General features: G+C 51.2%; 6 protein-coding genes across 6 annotated transcripts; 3 read left to right on the forward strand and 3 right to left on the reverse strand.

Moving 5' to 3' along the window:
* Positions 1 to 1,020: 1,020 nt before the first annotated feature.
* On the forward strand, positions 1,021 to 1,780 carry CONPUDRAFT_68614 (uncharacterized protein; the record flags this gene model as incomplete). The annotated part of the gene is made up of 7 exons (XM_007764441.1): positions 1,021 to 1,090; positions 1,149 to 1,181; positions 1,236 to 1,255; positions 1,382 to 1,420; positions 1,493 to 1,521; positions 1,576 to 1,667; positions 1,728 to 1,780. 7 exons carry the CDS (start codon positions 1,021 to 1,023, stop codon positions 1,778 to 1,780), a joined length of 336 nt encoding a protein of 111 aa, XP_007762631.1.
* A 457-nt stretch (positions 1,781 to 2,237) lies between these two features.
* CONPUDRAFT_86174 (uncharacterized protein) lies at positions 2,238 to 4,199 on the reverse strand (the record flags this gene model as incomplete). The annotated part of the gene is made up of 9 exons (XM_007764768.1): positions 2,238 to 2,337; positions 2,389 to 2,567; positions 2,620 to 2,784; positions 2,842 to 3,003; positions 3,070 to 3,530; positions 3,589 to 3,730; positions 3,814 to 3,887; positions 3,937 to 4,050; positions 4,130 to 4,199. The coding sequence occupies 9 exons, from the start codon at positions 4,197 to 4,199 to the stop codon at positions 2,238 to 2,240; spliced, it is 1,467 nt and encodes a 488-aa protein (XP_007762958.1).
* Positions 4,200 to 4,704: 505 nt separating this feature from the next.
* Positions 4,705 to 7,731, forward strand: CONPUDRAFT_43911 (uncharacterized protein; the record flags this gene model as incomplete). Its single annotated transcript, XM_007764218.1, has 4 exons — positions 4,705 to 5,181; positions 5,235 to 5,576; positions 5,648 to 7,316; positions 7,379 to 7,731. 4 exons carry the CDS (start codon positions 4,705 to 4,707, stop codon positions 7,729 to 7,731), a joined length of 2,841 nt encoding a protein of 946 aa, XP_007762408.1.
* A 520-nt stretch (positions 7,732 to 8,251) lies between these two features.
* CONPUDRAFT_148112 (uncharacterized protein) lies at positions 8,252 to 9,678 on the reverse strand (the record flags this gene model as incomplete). The annotated part of the gene is made up of 5 exons (XM_007764769.1): positions 8,252 to 8,499; positions 8,581 to 8,885; positions 9,154 to 9,248; positions 9,301 to 9,486; positions 9,556 to 9,678. The coding sequence occupies 5 exons, from the start codon at positions 9,676 to 9,678 to the stop codon at positions 8,252 to 8,254; spliced, it is 957 nt and encodes a 318-aa protein (XP_007762959.1).
* A 3,461-nt stretch (positions 9,679 to 13,139) lies between these two features.
* On the forward strand, positions 13,140 to 14,557 carry CONPUDRAFT_44027 (uncharacterized protein; the record flags this gene model as incomplete). The annotated part of the gene is made up of 3 exons (XM_007764227.1): positions 13,140 to 13,377; positions 13,448 to 14,049; positions 14,102 to 14,557. Coding segments are annotated over 3 exons (1,296 nt in total), but the record flags the coding sequence as incomplete, so codon positions are not given.
* Positions 14,558 to 14,999: 442 nt separating this feature from the next.
* On the reverse strand, positions 15,000 to 17,477 carry CONPUDRAFT_148114 (uncharacterized protein; the record flags this gene model as incomplete). The annotated part of the gene is made up of 3 exons (XM_007764770.1): positions 15,000 to 16,133; positions 16,191 to 17,168; positions 17,220 to 17,477. The coding sequence occupies 3 exons, from the start codon at positions 17,475 to 17,477 to the stop codon at positions 15,000 to 15,002; spliced, it is 2,370 nt and encodes a 789-aa protein (XP_007762960.1).
* Between the last annotated feature and the right edge of the window lie 273 nt (positions 17,478 to 17,750).

Consider the following 17,750-nt stretch of genomic DNA (forward strand, 5'->3'; position numbering starts at 1 on the left):
TGCCTTGTGAGGTCTCTAAACATCTGACATTCACTTCTTTACGGCCCCGATGCATTGCAGCAGCATTCATAAGACCTGTTTTTGCCGATCGTTTATGGACTCTCATTGCCCCCCTGTGTTCCTGTCTTCTGATTTAGTTCCGGTGCCCTTAAGTTCTCCCTCGCTTTCAGAGCATTGATGCCTCGGCCCATGCGGGTCAATTTTTGATGCAGCGCTCTTGGGCCATGTCACCTTCGTGTTTGAAGGGGACTATAACATCAACACTATCATGATAACCGCTCCAGAGGTATGATCGGATAGTAAGTGTGTCGCGGTTCCTACAGTGATAATTGATCACACCTCTACCATGCGCACACTGTATACTCTCACGCGCTCACGGCTTGACTCTGCCACATTGTACAAGGCAGCTGGGGCATGTTTCAGATATCGATGCTGGCCACTGCACGTCATCTGCTGTGATGTTTCATCTTGAGATGACCATGACGGAGCAATGCAACGACAACTTGATCATGTGAAACACTGAAGGTTCATGTGGGCAATGTATAGGAGCTCGGCACGGATGTGTAATATGAGAGTTTAGTTACTTGATAACAGTTTAGCGTCACGATACTAGAAAGTCGTAGGGCTCCCAAATCAGCGATTAGAGGAAGCAAGGCTTTGAAGGGCCTAAGTAGTAGCATATTAAAGCCGCTCGGAAGGATGTCAACGCGTCAACCCACATGCGGCGGTCAGGAATGTTCATAGTCACATTTTGGAAGGTAATTCAGTGTCAGGTACCTATGAGTTTGGATAGTCATTGGATGATTTCAGCAAGGGCTATGTGTTATATCCTTCAGATCCGTCATGATAGCGGTGCACAGGACGTGTATTCGGCTGGGGACGAACGAACTGCTTCAAGTTGCGTCACTATCCACTATGAATATTGAACAACTCACGGTCCACGACCTGTGTACTATGAGGTGTTTTTAAGGCCTTCAGCTCTGGTACCTTGGCTTCAGAGGGCCGCTTTTCCATTTCAACATGTCTTCCATTTCCATTGAGCAAGAAGTTTTAGAAGCAACATTCAACCAGAATAATAACCTCTTAGATGGTATGTCACGTTATTCATTAATATTTTCTTGGTATTGAGTTCGGGACTCTCTGCATAGCATGTGCCATAACTCTGGCAATATACGACTACTGTATGTAATAAGTGTCTCGACTCTAACTCAAATGGTAACATATTGAACATCTAGTGCTAAACCTTGACGCTGAGGTGAGTGGCAAAGTATCACATACTCAAATACATCGAAGCTAATCTACATACGCCAGCTTGAATTTATATGGGTATAACCTAAACTTCTAGTTCGTAAATTCGCAGTATATCTCAATACGTGCTCAGGGAAAGAAGATCACATGGACAACCTGGCTGTATGCAGTGGTACGTACAGTACTTGGATCAATAAATTGCATTGGCTTGTGTACTCCGTGCTAACACTAGTGTTATTGTTAGATGCGCTACCTTGCATTGGTCTTAGTCATGTCAGTGAATAATATTAATCGAACCAAATCTCCTCAAACCCCGATTTCTTGTAGATTAGAAAATAGTGAATATCAAAACCCCATTCATACCTGCACGTCTAATACCCTCCTAAGTTCAGGACGTAGGCATACCAATTCCGGGAACGGTAAGTCTAACGTACACGTCATTGTGTCCTCATTAATGACTGATAATTTATTGTGAACAGATGTGAGTACTGTGGATATGTGCATGATCATTCTTCTGAGCAAGGGGTTTTAGGTGTAATGCATGCATGGGTTTTATGCCTCCAAACAAACTGACACCGCATTGATTTTTATTAGGTTTTTATCTACAAGTTCTCGCGCAAGTGTTTATGCTTATCGTTTATGTTCTTCTCCAAGGCTTGTTCTGTTTTTATTTTCCCTGACACTACTTTAAAGCGCTACATCAGGAAAATTTAGAGTGACTACCCAGCCCTACGTGGGCTGGGTAGTCCTCATAGTGTGGTGGTCACCCCCCATTTACGTAGTGCAACATAGGGCGACAGGTGGTATCAGTAGCCCGACATAGTTATGAGCGCGCGCAACATAGCCTTACGTAATAACTATAAGCCGCGCGGGTTGCAGCCCATAATATGGCCATTGTTTCAATTGCGTCTTAGGTAGTCACACGTAAATAGGACGAATCACCATACTTATTCATTGAGACTAGTAATAATACAAGGCTACGATCTATTTCAGTCCAGGTCACGGATCATATCAAACACTGCTGTATCAAATGCAGCCGGCTTCATGGGTTGGGGGGCACGCGAGGGAGCAGCCACCCGGGCATGAGAGCTATGAAACATGAGTATACTGGCAGGAAAGACAGATGCGGTGACCACGTACCTTCCAATCCGATGTACGCGCTGCATGAACTTCTCCAACACACGGTCAGCGCCATTCCCATGGCCAGCAAAGTCATCAAGATTCTTGAGGTGGGTCTCGAATACGTCACGGTAATTGGCCTCTGAGAATGCGACCTTCTCAAAGGAGCCCGTCGACCACTCGTCGATAGAACATTCAATCTATAACATAAGTTAGCTACATTAATACTCAATGCCGAAAGGAACAGCTCACCGCCGACAGGACCAAAGCAAAGCCGGGCCCAGGGAAAGTTTCAAAAAACTCCTCCCACCTCACAGCCATCGCCTTTTTCCCCTTGTAGAAGACGGCATTGATGAGCTGTTGAATTATTTTGGCGAGGAACATCCCGCGGTGCTCCTCAGCAGTCTCGCCCCGCACCTAGAGTACAGACATCAGATTTTAGTATAGTGAACAAATTAATATCAGAGTACTCGCCCGGTACACAAATGCGGTGTCTCTCTTGAGGTCCTCAACAAGCTTGCGGTTGGCTGCCTGAACATCTGCATCGTCACTGACCTCAAATCCAAATGTGGTCTCAACCAGGGGGCGGGCTTTGGTCTTGAGCTCTCCTCGGAGATGACTTGTACGATCAGTGATCTGCTCCAGGTCATCCAGTGATAGAATGAGGGTGTGGATGAGGGAGAGCATAATACGAGCACGCACCAATTTCCTGACTGCTGGAGTCAGCACATGCTCGACGTTGTAGAACTCGCAGGCCTTCTTCCAGGCGCGCTCGGCCCACTGGTGCTCTTGAAGTGAGTTGGGGAAGGCGTGGTCGAGGCACATGAGAGACCCAAAAATAGAGATGGCAGCCCACAGCACGTCCTGAACTTCGTCGGGTTGGGCCCTCCCCTGAAGACGTTGGCGGCATGAGGTGGTCTTGCCACTGGCTGAGGTGATCACCTCGTTTAGGGGCTGTGTGTCATCTTCATCGATATTGGCATCGGCGTCCTCCAGCCATATGGGTTCGTTGTCGGCAGCAACGTCCACAGGTGCCGAACATTGGCGTTTGTGAGCAGAGCCCCCGTCTCCATCGTCGGAGTTGTCCTCGGTACCCAGCACATGCTGGGGACGCTTGCGACTAAGGTATTTCGGCAGAGACGAGTAGTCGTCATCATCATCGTCTAAGCCAACGTGCATGGACATCAGACGTAGCACCAAGTTAGTAGGCAGAGGACATACCGTCCTCGGAGTGGAAACGCTCATGGACCAACTGTCGTACTTGATCCGGTGTCAGACGACGGGTGGTAGTATGAGTAGGCGGCGGTGGAACCACAGAGTGACGTGCAGCCAGAGTTGGCTGCGAAGCCTCGCTGCGGACTGACTGTACGGTTTCGACAACACGCGCTGAGAACTGGAAAGGGGTTGGTGTGACGACTGTGCGAGGACAATGACAAAAGGACTTACCAACTCATCGGCTGGAACCGACCGAGGCATGTTCCTCTGAGTGTTGTGGTGACTGAGCATGGGGCCTTGGGAGCCTATTGATGGTGTTATCGCTGAAGATCAGATAAGCAGAGTGTGCATTACCTTGATTCATGGCGGCAGCCTTTTGAGCCTTTTTGGCTTCACGTATCTTGCGCTGCTGGTCCCGGATGGTGTCTTGCTGACGTCGCTGCTCCTGCTTTTGAGCGACATCCTCGGCTAAAGAAACAGTGTCAGCAAGAAGAGGCGGCAGTCGTGGCAGTCGACGATGACCAGCCGCATGCAAAAAGAGGCTCACCAGTTTGTCTAACCTTGTCGGATGGCTTGGCCGAACGTTTGGTGCGGGTCAAAGTGGACTGGGAAGACATTGAAGGTGAAGGTAGCAGTAGACTCAAAGGGAAGAGGAGTTGGCGATGGTGGTGAGGTAGAGGTGATGAGACTCAGGGCTTTTATACGTTGAGGGGGGGCAATGCTTACCAGTATATATACTCGTTGACTTGTTGACCAACGTTTGGGACCAATCAACGAAACATGAACGCGTCAACGCGTTTGTGGCAAGGGTTCCATGCACGGGACCGTGTTCAAGCATGGTGGCGGCAGGAGGGGAAGAGAGGCTGACGCGGCAAGGGTGAAAGCAACAGACAGAATCAAGTGACAATGGAATGCTGACAAAGGGTGGCAATAGGGGAAAGTACGCACCAGACTCAGAGCTTTGCACTTCAGTGACGCTCCCGCCCGTTTGCACGACTGCAGATCGTACTCTCAACAATGCATTCCTGTCCAACAAAAGGGTGCTCACGTCAGTTCAAAACCGAAGCGGATCTCAAGCGACATCGCACCCAGGTTCCAGCCTGCCGTGATGCATGGCTTGATATGCTGAATAGTGCTCCATCAGTCCCCACTGGCACACGCAACTCAATCATACCACCATCCGAGTCCTTGCCACTGCATCACTCGAGTCCAGCCCCCTCAAGTCCACCACTTGCATTTAACACCCTCGACGATACTATAGATGAGCTTGGTGCATTGTTTGCCCCTGCTGACAATGTTCACAACGCACCAGAGAACACGGAGGTTGATAATCGGGCGTCTAAGCGGGCTAGAGTTGACGAGGTAGATGGCAATGAAGGCCAAACTACAAGAACACGATACGTACAGCATTACCCTGGCTCTGCTGCCTCAATATATGCTTCAGCGTCTACACAGTTTGAGACCATCAGAGACGCACAAGATGCAAGCCACACTGGATCCTACGCACCGTTTGTAGACAAAGATGAGTGGGACTTGTCTTGCTGGCTCCTGAAGAACACCACAAAAACTGCAGCGGACGAGTTTTTGAAGCTACCCATAGTGAGTCTATCAGAATGCAACCGGTGAAAATCAGGAAGCTGACCTTTTGACAGACTCGAGACCGTACAAAGCCAAGCTATGGTAGTGCATATACGTGGATGAAACAAGTTGACCAGCTGCCTACTGGCCCTGCTTGGCAATGCGTTCGTATAGCGGCCAATCAAGATGGGGATATGGTGCCATCTGAGGGAGACGAGGAGAGTAACGATGATGAAGACGATGAAACTTACGAGCTGTGGATGCGGGATCCAGTGGAGGCTGTTCGGGAGCTCATCGGTAATCCAGCATTCAAGGACAACATAGCCTATGCACCTGAGCGCACGTACACGGACTCAGATGGGAAGAATCAACGGATTGACGAGATGTGGACGGCTGATTGGTGGTGGCAGACCCAGGTTCGTCAATTGAGACACCATCCGAGTTGTCATATGGGGCAATCTGACTGTGGAACGTCTGGTGGTCATAGGAAAAGATTACACCTGGTGGGACGGTGGCCAGTGTCATTCTATCAACAGACAAGACTCAGCTCTCTCAGTTTAGGGGGGATAAGGCCGCTTACCCTGTCTACTTAACGCTGGGGAACATCTCGAAAGCCGTACGACGCCAGCCATCCAAACATGCAACAATGCTCATAGGCTATCTGCCTGTGTCAAAGCTAGAATCTTTTGAGAATGCGTCTCTAGCTACGTACCGCCTGTTCCATTTCTGCATGCGCTACATCCTCCAATCCTTGGTTGCTGCTGGCAGGAATGGCGTCTACATGACATGCGCTGATGGAAATGTCCGTCTTGTCTTCCCCATCCTTGCTGCATATATAGCCGATCATCCCGAACAATGCCTGGTCGCCTGCTGCAAGCAGAATCGATGCCCTCGGTGTCTTGTGGGGCGGGATGAGCGAGGGAGCATGAAGAGCTCTGCACAGCGTCAACCTGATGAGACCCTCGAGATCTTGACTGGTCAACGTGAAGGGGCATATCCTCCTGCATTTATTGGACAGGGGCTACAAGACGTCTACGCACCATTCTGGGCTGACCTCCCCTACTCCAACATTTTTTCCTCGATATCGTCGGACATTCTCCATCAACTGCATCAGGGCGTTTTCAAGGACCACCTCTTGCAGTGGTGTTTGAAACTTGTGCGGGGCGGCAAGGAGGCATTTGATCGTCGCTTCCAGGCTATGCCTGTGTACTCAGGGCTCCGGCATTTCAAGAAAGGTATCTCACCTATCACTCAGTGGACGGCAGGCGAGCATAAGCAGGTTCAGAGGGTCTTCATCCCCGCATTTGCTGGTTCACACGAAGATGGCCGGGTGATAACGGCTGCCCGGGCGCTTCTTGACTTCATCACATTGGCGCAGTACCATTCTCACACCACTGAGACGCTGGACCGCATGCGAAAATCCCTCAAAACATTCCATCGAAATAAAGCCGTCTTTACTGAGCTCGAGGCACGTTCAGGAGATCATTTCAATATATCTAAACTACACTCACTCTTACACTACGTCGAGACTATCATTGCACTGGGGTCGCTGGATGGCCTTAACAGTGAGAATACTGAACGGCTACATATCGACTTTGCCAAGCTCGCCTATCAAGGAACCAACCGCAAGGACTATGTAGCTCAGATGGCTCTATGGCTTCAGCGTCGAGAAGCTGTGGCTCTCCGTGAAGCTTACCTCTCCTGGCGGCTATGCACAGACGCACAGTCCTCCCATACTAATGATGATCCTCTAGGCTTGGCAGATCCTCCGGAAACTGAAGAGGAGACTGACACCTCCCCCATAGGCACTCACTTTGTCGCCAAGCACCCCCCTCGCCCTCGTGTCTCTGTGGGTACGCTCAAACAGGACCATGGTGCTCACGGCTTCATCAGTGCTCTCACCTCATACCTCCAAGAAGAAGGACTCCTCCGGCCTGGATTTGTGCCGAACGAGCACGACCACTTTGATGTTTATAACGGCGCGAGTATCTACATGCGTCCAGATCCCCATCTTAATCCCAATAATCTTCGTGCTCAGCTAAAATCAACCCCTCGACGCTTTAATGGAGAACGGAAAGCACCAACACCTGCCAGATGGGATACGGTTTTGATTGAGGTTGATAAGGCATCCTGGCTTGAAAAAGGGGGACTCAATGGTACGCATTGCTGCACAATTGTTTGATTGGAAGGTGCAGAATAATAATCTAACATATTGTAGGTCTACGTGTGGCTGAGCTCCGTGTGGTTTTTCAACTGCCACCCCACTTGGCGGTTTCTGCATCACAACAAGAGCCACTTGTTTATGTCCATCTCTTCCGACGATTAGGCAGTCTGGACCCTGATACTCAGATGTACAAGCTCACGCGAGCTACGCGGCAGCTATCACCTCGTGCTCTGGTGGTTCCACTATCAAGGGTAGTTAGGCCATGCCACATTACGCCCAGATTTGGGCAGGGTGACGTACCCAAGTCGTGGGTGAAAGGGAAGTCAATGGAGAAGGCGACAGAGTTTTTGTTAAATAGGTATATTGATATGGCGATGTTTGAGGACTACATAGTACCATTAACTTGAATTGTAATCATATATACTAGTTTTCTTGACACAATGGGGGAGGACATGGTAACACGGAAGGGATGGGGATGGGGATGAGGAAGGGCGTGCCAGCAAAGGGATCTCGAGGTGCGTTGGACCCAGTGGGTCCAAATCTCGGCAAGCAAAGGCTGTGCGGTGTTTCGGCGGAGTCTGGCTTGCCAGCATGCTAGCCGAGAAGAGTCCCTGCTCATTGTTCGCTTAAAAAGCGCATCCATGATGCGGATTTTAGCCGAGCGACGGTGAGCACACCAAGTTACATGCATCGCAAAAACACTTACGTAATTCATTGATGTCGCTGGCCATAATGCTTGCCTGTTCGTACTCGCTCGAGAACTCGGTGTCGCTTGCGTTCGACGTGGGCGGGTAGAGCGCCAGCGCTTCTGGGATCGTCTCGTTCGTCTACCCAGCGTCAGCCTCTGCTCTGTCCATTTGCGTATGAACCTGAATAAAACGCACCACGCCTGGCTACCGCCTAAACGGCACACTCGCCACCTCCTCCTCACCTCCTCCTCCGTCTGCAGATCCGCCGGCGCCCCGTGCTCGCGAATTTGCCTTGGGCAATGAAGCGCGAGGGCCGGTCGGGGAGGAAGGCGTCCGCGCCTACTGCGGCGTCGACGGTGGGCGAGACGGCGCCGAGCGGGGTGTGGTTGATTACGGAGACGAGGGCGCCGAGCGAGGTGGTACGTAGGCATGCGAGGGCAGTGGACTCGGGGGAGGAGGGGCAGCCGGCCCATTGGGTGATGTTTGCTGCGGTTCAGATTTCATGGTCAGCGCGGGGAGACGGAGGAAAGAGAATAGAACTGGGAATTAGGGGGAAGGGGAACGCACCGAACAGCTCCGCGTTCTGGGTATCGTTCATCATCGGCCCGAACCCGATTGACTCGCCTGTACCACACTGAAAAGGAGCCTCCCGCTGCCCGCCGTACGCGGCGATCTGCATGACTACGCTTGCGCCGCTCGAGCTCTCGCCCGCGATTACGACGTTGCGCGGGTCGTGCAGGCCGGCGTTGCCGTCGCCCGCGGCGAGGAGGGAGGGCGTGGCGAGGCTGCGGCACGACCCGCGGGAAGAGCACGGCGGCCGGCGTGTTGCACGAGGGATGCAGAATGAAAGAGGTGGTTTCAACGCAGCGCGACTATTCAGAGCGTGGGAAATCGGACTTTGTAAACGCGCGCACCGTCTCCTGCATTGCTCAGCCTCGGGCCTCAAGCTCTAGTCTTCGAGTCATATCATTTGCCATCGTATTCACACCTGTCCTACATTTCTTATACATACATTCTACTTGAAATACTACAACTCTCCCCTACGACTACTTCTCGAAAATGGAAAGAAAGTCTCTCACTGGTGTGGGTAAGGGACTCATCGATGACTGACTTTGAGACTTGTTTGGTGTCCACAACCACGAGCTGTCAGATGGGCCCTCTGTCTTGACTCGTTTGTTTACGACGGCAACGTCTATAGCAGAGCGGCGCCTTTTCACAGCTCCGTGGTATTCGCCCTATGTGTCATGAGAACGCGCTATTGGACTACAGCTGTGCTTGTTTACGTACAAGCCCTTTGACAAAACCCATGAACTCTTCGTCATCTTCCGACTCGGTTACACTGCCGGTCTCCGACTGATGGCCAACATCTGGAGCTTGAGCCTCTGCGTCGACCAACTCAAATACACACTTCTTCAAGTTCATAGGTATGACCAACGGCTCCTCAGACTCTGGCTCCGAAGTCTCAATTTCAGGCTTATATTCCGACAGTGTTGAGGATGGTGAGCAGCGTCCAAATTATATGAATCGTGATTGAATACTCACAAGGTTCCTGATGAACTGCTTAAGATCGTCACTAGTACCCTTGTACTTTGTCTTAATGACATGGTCTTCACTAGACAAGTTGGCGGACGGGATGTTGCGGGATGTGTTCACAGTGAGCGGCATGGGTGTCATGCACATAGTGGGCAGACGAAACATAGTCGCGAACGCGTCGCGTTCAGTGCAAGAGCATGTATTCACATGCAACCAGGACTTGCATTTCACGCGCGTCGACTGTAAGTGTCTTGTGTTCATATCGGAGTATGTAAATCCGATCGGCTTACTGTCAACTACGTCTCATTATGTCAATTAGCATTTATGACATGGGCTACTCAGCCTCCATGGCACTATGTAAAACGGTCACAACTACAGGTATATTTCCCTTTTCCTGATGTAACAGAACCATACAATCTAGGAATAATGGCTTTGCGAGTGTATGTCCTTTTTGGAAGATCAAAAACAGTCCTTCTGGTTCTAGGACCCTGCTTCATTGTTATCCAAACAATTAACATCATCACTAGCTTGCTGAAGTTCTTGCCTGGTCAAAACTACTGGTGTAAGTGAGGGTAATCTTGATCGATGAGTGTTCACGTTCAACTCATGACTGTATGGTTTTAGTCGACATAGATATTCTCACAGTTCTCAACTGCATTTTCATCCCCAATGCAACTCTTTATTGGACGTCCCCAACATCCAATGCTGTTGTGCTTGGATACGAAATCCTTCTTTGCGCTTTCGTGCTGCGTTACACTGTCATTAATCTTCCTCCTTCCTGGCGGACGTTTTCAAGGCAAGGTGTTACTAGCCTCACATGGATCATCGTACACGGCAATCTAGCATACTTCTTTATGTGAGTATACTCCAGAAATATTTCCACAGTTGCTATTATTCTGGGAACTAATGATGTTCCTAGTGCATTCGCAAGCAATCTTGTTACCACTTTCTCACAAATACCTTCTTTTCAAAACGTGCGGTACAGTTTTGGTCATTTCAAACAAAAGCTAACGCTACCCTGAATCCCCCTTTTCATAGTCGTTGACATACTGTGTGGTATCTGTCTTGTGTCAGGTCGTTTTACTCATAATGACAGGCCCACGGATGATCATTGACTTACGAAGAAGTTACTCAAAGGCGCTGGAATCAGGTTCAGCTGGATCAAACGAGCTAACCACCGTAGCATTTGCAACACCGCCGCCGCAGGCCGAGAGCGAGCACCCAAGCTTGCAAGCATAACCTCGTAATTTTACCCATGCGACTCGCCCAATTAGGTAGTCGGCAGAGTTATAAGTCACCCACATATCCAGCATGGATCGCAAAGTTAGCGCATGAGCGCCCATGCTATTGTCATTTGACTACAGAATCTTACTTTGGACTCGCTTCCTTACTGTACGCATTTGCCCACAGGTTATCTGATAGACATATTTATCCTATTTACATACTTGACGTAGTGACCTTGATATTTACTGATAATGAGGAGGGATGATAGAGATGCAAGGCGCTTATTGCCTGGCTGAGATATCCAAAGCCATGTGTGTTTGTTGTCGGATATCTTCTGCGTGAGTTCGCAACAGGTCTCGACGACTAGCCATTGGTGTTATCCCAGTGAAAGTACCCCGGCACCACTTGATAGGTCGTTTACCGATACTGGATGGTGCTTGTGTAAATTTCCGAGTGCATAATATCGATATAATGAGCACTTATGAGCACATTGATAATATCCCACAGTGACCTCGCGAGCCTCCCGAACAGATATATTGAGCCTGCAGCGATAGCTTGACGCGTACATAATGACCAGGTGGCTTATCTGTACCCCGAAAGCATTGTGTTTCCTCTAAAATGTGAGCCTATGATTTGGAGTAGCTCCTTACCAGAGTTCGTAGATAGACTTTTACCCCACATTTATCTTCCGGACACTCATGCACATGATTAACCCTGGGGCCGAAAGGCGGCTAGACCGAGCTGGGTGAAAATATGCCAGTATGTTTCAGGCTATAATCCAGTTGGCGTTGAAAAAAAGACGGAACAGGGCGGAAAAGCAAACGACGGCGAGTTTCAAGAGGTAACAGCGTTGATTTTATAAGACAGACAGGGGTTTAATTCTATTTGCGGCTGCTCGGCCCTTTGTAGCCGCTCGTGAAAACTAGGTCTCGGCCTTCACCGAGCGTCGGCATCTCTCCTGCTTGGCAGGTTCGAGGCTGCATCCCCTATGAAAAATGACTCCGTAGCTACTATTTGTAGTAGCTTCTATCTCATTGACCATCGTTCTGCTTCTTTGAGCCCAGACTGAGGACTGAAATAGCTCGGCGGACTTCGGAAAGTCCGATGAAATTCTGATTACATAACGGGATTTCAAACTCGTGTCGATTTCGCTTCGTCGGCGTTACCAATCCGATCCGAAACTCGCGTCGACTTCGGTTTGGCGGCGTCGCCAACCCGATTCGGAACTTGTTTCGAATCCGCTTCGTCGGCCTCGTCAGAAAGTCCGAGATCTGGGAAAGGCGGCAAGTCGCGGCGGCAGGCTGGGCGGCGCGGCGTCAGTGGCGGTGCTAAAACAAAAATCCCACGATGTGACTGCCGCGCGTCGCCTCGCCGCCGCGCTTAGATTAGATTAACGTCTGTTATACCCCTACACGCCGTATATCTATTCCGCTGTCATGAGTCTCGACATATCATTAATTCCATCTGTTCTTGAAACATATCCACACCTACTTCCTATAACAACGGATCAAATTCAGCTCTTCGTTAATATATGCAGTCTCATTCGCGACGAGATTGCCCTTGCCTACCCCTCGGATGTTGATACCGAAAGTTCAGCCCCGCCGTTTCTTCCAGACACGCAAGCCGAGTGGATCTGCGAGTGTCTAGGCATTACAAGCGACCAGGCCGAGGTCCTATGGTCCGTCTTCCGGCAAACGATCTGGAGGATGGAGGATGCAAATAAGCAGTATGTGACCCTTGCTGATTTGTTTATGGAGAGCGGCTGGCGTGAAGGAATCTGTGAGTACTCTCTTTCCTCTGTAACTCAAGTGTCTAAAATATTCAGCTTTTATTTCACTGTTCCCCCCAATGCGCCGGTGCTCTCAGCCCGAGTGCAAGGACCGGCAGTCCGAAATGCGGAAGGAGTACGTGCGGGACGCGATCGTATTCACGTTTAATCACGGTATCCAATGGGCCAAGTCGGTTTACCTGACATGCCTCGGTGCGTATTATCTCATCGGCCGCATTCATGCATTCTAATCTTACGTAGGCTGCGGTACAAACTACCGCAACAACTACCACGTACCGCGCGTCCGCGTCAAGGACGGTAAACCATACCGATATTACTACTCGAAGCTTCCTCGCAGGATCCAAGTCGGTGAACATCATTACGTAGATCTCAGGCTCGCACATATGTGGACGCAGGATATGATGATAAATTCGTGAGTCCAGCCTGCCGCTCTGCTGATACTAGTACTCTAATTCTGTATAGCTCTTCCGCTGCAGGTCTTGCAAAGTTATACGAGCAGACCTTTGCTCGCTCGCTAGCTGACATCGAGGGCTGCTATTACACCAGGCCCAAGCTACCGTACTCCTTAACGCGGCTACCGTTCTCTCCTAGGCTCAGAGGTGACCACGTCTGGTCAGCCTTCGTCATCCTCGCTCTTATTCGCGACGCCCGAGCCCACCGTCGCCTGCTCCGAGTGCCTCACACCGGCGAACAGCGCGTACGCTTCAACGCAGCTATGCACGATCGGAACCTACGCATCATCGCGCTTGGCCAGCGCGAAATACAGCACCACTGCAAAGGGTGCATGCGCATATACGAGGAGAAAGAAGAGGGAACAGGTAAAATAATATGGAGTGAGTCTTTCGTTTTATGGTCTCACTCGTACAAATGCTTACATGGTCCCTACAGAAAGCTGCCAGCCCGTCGTCAGTGACGGGCTCACAATCGGACACCCGTGCTGCAAAACCTTCCGGTGCACGAAGTCGCTCGATAAAATCCGGAATCACTGGTGCCCAGGCTGCGCTAAGCTCTGCGCCGACCAATGCGCCGTGGAGAATTGCGTCAGGAAGATAGTACCCACTGACAACACGAAGATGACGTGCGATGACGAGACGCACGTCGAGATGGAGAGAAAGACTGTCCAGCGCGGACAGTCTATGTTCGTACTAACTAGCCGCCTCACACGAAGCAGGATATCAGCTCCTGACTTCGACGCTGAAACCGACGACGACGCCCTTGTCTGGTATGAGGTCGACGCGCTCAATCGCGTCACTCAGCGCGTCGACAGCCATCCGGTCAACGTAGGCGTCTCTGACGCTGACGCTGATCGCCCTGATCGTCAAATAAAACCAGCCAGCGCGCCAGCCTTGTGCCCCAGCAAGACACCGAAACGACAGAGGATCCTTCTTGCTCGTCGTCGTACCGCGTGTGAGGTTACACTCATTCGCCCGTGTGGCATTATCCTACAGCGTGCTACGATGTTCGGAGCTGAAGCAGTCTCGAACGTACTGGTAAGGATTTTAATATATTTTATGAACGGTAAAACACTGATCTCATCGGCAGAAAATGACGAAGACATCGTTCAGCGTACCTGGCGCACGAAAGCCCGAGATGTTCATCTACGACACGGCTTGCGAGGCCAAGCAGCAAGCCATGAACCTCGACGACGACTGGTGGGATGACGTCCATATGGTCGTTGATCCGTGGCACCTTGTCACGAAACACAAGACCACTCACGATTTTTGTCAGAAGTACTGTAATCCGGCGAGCTATCCCGAGCTCATGCGCGAAGATGGTAAAGGGTGGTGGTTTAATACGTCAGTCGCCGAGCAGACGAACGTTTGGTTGGGCAGCTATCACTCTATCTTGAAGGAGATGCTGCCCATCAAATACAATTTCTTCCTGGACGAGATGATTCGTCTCAAGAACATTGATACTATACAGACTTTGAAGGATAGACGACTTATGCCCATGTATTACCCATCAGACACTGAAGCTCTAGAGTCTGTTCTTACATAGTTGAGCTCTGTATTAATATTATCATTCGCTCTCAAGCTCTGTCCTCACTCAATCGGTTGAACTCTGTATTATCATCATTAGCTCTCAAGCTCTGTCCTCACTCGATAGCTAGTTTTAATTCGTACACATGTTTCATTAGTATATATGTTTCAATACAGATATGCCATCGTCGTCGCGAGCTGTGCGCGTTGTGTGTTTTCGGCTTCGTCCTCTGCTCCCTGCTCCCTGCTCAAGCTCGCTATGGATTTATTGAGCTGTGAGCGTTGTGTGTTTTTGGCTTCGTCCTCTGCTCCCTGCTCCCTGCTCAAGCTCTGTCCTCACTCGATCGGTTGAACTCTGTATTATTATAATAGCTAAGGTATCGCACATCAGATAAAAGACAAAACGAATATATATTCGTACAGAGCAAGTACAGAGAGTATCAGAGTAGTATGTTATATACCTATGGGGCCTCAACCATCACAACGTCATCGTCATCGCCCTCTGAATCAATGCCAGACGCATACAGCAGCGGAGGATTAGTTTCTACATCGATGAGACCAGCCTGGTGCATCTCGACGACCTGTCGCCGAGTGCGTGCGGGTTTGAGCTTGAAGGTCGTCGTGACCTTGTCCCAGAGTCCATCCTTCGTGTCTGGGATCGCTCGGATGTTGGACTTCCAATCGTCATCGGCCATGCTCCATCGCGTCCTTGCGTCGCGTAGAGTCTCGCGAATATATCGTATGTCGGGACCGAATAGAGCATGAAAGCGGTCGGCGGGCTTGATATGAGTGAAGCGGGTGTCGTCAAAAATCTTGATGGCGGCTTCGACGTCCTTCGCATTCCAGCCAGATGGGAATGGTTTGTTAGTTACGATTTTCGACGGCTTGAACCTAGGAATCTCGGAGACGTCACCGTGGGCCTGTATAGACGTGTTCGCCGTGCTAGCGCCCGACTGAGACGACGAGGAGCGAGATGATGAGGAACTTGACGCGTCGGAGAGCGATGGATCAAGGGAGGAGGGCTGGGCACACCCGGGTGGCTGAGGACCGCCCTGCAGAGCAAGATAGGCCATCTGCTGCGTCCGGTTTGGCGACAGTGCAAAGGGTGATACGGTACGCTGACGCTTGCTAGGGCGAGAAGCTTCCGAGGACGAAGGAGGCGAGTTGAGAGATGAAACCGAGGACTGGCTGGGTGAGGAAGACATGGGCTCGGGAGTCGGCGATCTAGTACGCTTGACACGAGCTGGCTGCTTCAGCTTTGCGCGGATTTTTGAGCGGTCGGCGGAGAGGCCATGCCTGTAGGAAGGCGCCGTGTAATCCTTCACGCTGGGGCACCGAGTGACGCCGTTGATCCGAAAGACCAAGACGTCCTTGTGCTTGACGGTAAACCTGAAGGAAGAGACGACTGCCAGCCAGTCCTTCCTCCGTTTGTCCCAGACGTCAACGAGCGTGCGGTCGTCGATGTTCGGCAGCTGAGGAGCGCGCTTGGAGGCCGAGACGAGGTCGAAGTACGGCCAGTACGGGATGGCCGATTTTGTTTGGTGAGACGGCGCGTTCGATCCTTGAAGAGCGAGCTTGATGGGTGGGTCATCGTTCTGACGATCGATGAGCAAACGAGGAAATACGAAAAAAATATAGAAAATGAAACATACGGTGATAAAAACAATGACCTCAATTTCCTGGGTACTTTCCTCTGCGCGAGCGAGCTGCTCCTGCTCGTCTCGGTGGAGCAGACTCTGCTGGACGCTGGCATCGTTGGCCTTCGTCACCCAGTCGTCATTCAACTGAGTGGTGGGGGCCGAGCGTGCGCCAATGCGAGGCTGCCGTGAGTTAAGCTGCGAAGGGCGTGGTATAGAGGTCTGAGATGGAGGTGGCCTCGAGGGCTGAGAGAAAGAAGCAGTAGAGTGGGGCGTTGGCGAGTCAAGCAGCGGACCATCGAGGGCTGGAGAGTCGATTGAAGAGAATCCTAAGTCGGGGAAATTGACCGCAACCTCCGAAAGCACGGATAGGTCGTCGAATTGCGGGTTCAGACCCCACTCTTCATCTGTAAGCTCGGGAACTGACCACCGAGGTAGCGACAAAGACGGAGGGCGAGCCATAGGTCTGGACAACGCAGGAGCAGAGGGCGGGAGTGCAGATGACGAGGAAGAAGCGACTTGCGCAGCCAGAGTCGCCTTCTGAAGCTTGCCAGCGCTCTCAGGGTTATGGTCCTTGGCCGTCGAACACCCCATGTGGTCAGCAGCAATACAATGCTTTTTGCACATCGTCTTGGTGCAGCGTGAGTTCCGCTGGTTCGGCGCCGATTTGGTGCAGCCGCCTTCCCAAATACACTTGAGGGAACCGGCGACGAAGGGTCCAAGGGGGGGATAGGTACGGGAAGGAGGTACTGGCTGACTAGCAGCCGAAGTGGGAGGTGCCGATGGGGTACTTTGAGGAATAGAAAGAGCTGGTAGTGGGATAGTGGTAGCGGGAGAACGCGCGGGAGTAGATGAGGCGGGCGAGGATAGAGGAGTCCAAGAGTTGTCTGAGAGGAGCATGATATGCTCTGGGGCGTCATAGAGAGGATACCAATGCCAGAACTTCCTGAGCTTGTCGCCCCGTCCCAACGGATGAGCGTGGACATTCTCGCACTGGGTGAATTGTGAGCGATACAAACGCAGAATAAAATTAGAGAAACGTACGACGACGAAGTACCGGTTGATATGATCCACCCTACCGTTAGCGCACCGCCTGGGCTGCAGCGGTAGATGACACCAAGGGCAGTAAGGGACACCGTCGATCTCATAGGGCTCGTCCGACGAGCTAAAGTGGCTGCTACTCGACGTAGATGGGCCGCCTGAGGTAGACGGATGGCCCGATGTAGATGGGCAGCTCGACGTAGACGGAGAGCCCGAGGTAGTTGGACAGCCCGAGGTAGTAGAATGGCCGCCTGGGCACATGTTTGCTGCGACGAGGGGAATAAAGAAAATAGAGAAAGCGAGGGAGCGAGACGAAGAGGGATTCTGGGGAGATAACGCTTTTTATTGGGGACGATAATCTACTACAGAAGGAATTCTACAGCCCTAATGGCGAAGGAATACTTATCTGTGGCTCACTGGCCCAGGGGCGACGCGCCAGTCGCGTCGAGATCGTGGGAGTTTGGTTTTGGCACCGCCACTGCCGCCGCGCCGCCACGCCGCCGCGGCGGCAAATGCCGCCTTTCCCATTTCCCG

Source organism: Coniophora puteana, assembly GCF_000271625.1.
Source record: "Coniophora puteana RWD-64-598 SS2 unplaced genomic scaffold CONPUscaffold_1, whole genome shotgun sequence".
Taxonomy (NCBI): domain Eukaryota; kingdom Fungi; phylum Basidiomycota; class Agaricomycetes; order Boletales; family Coniophoraceae; genus Coniophora; species Coniophora puteana.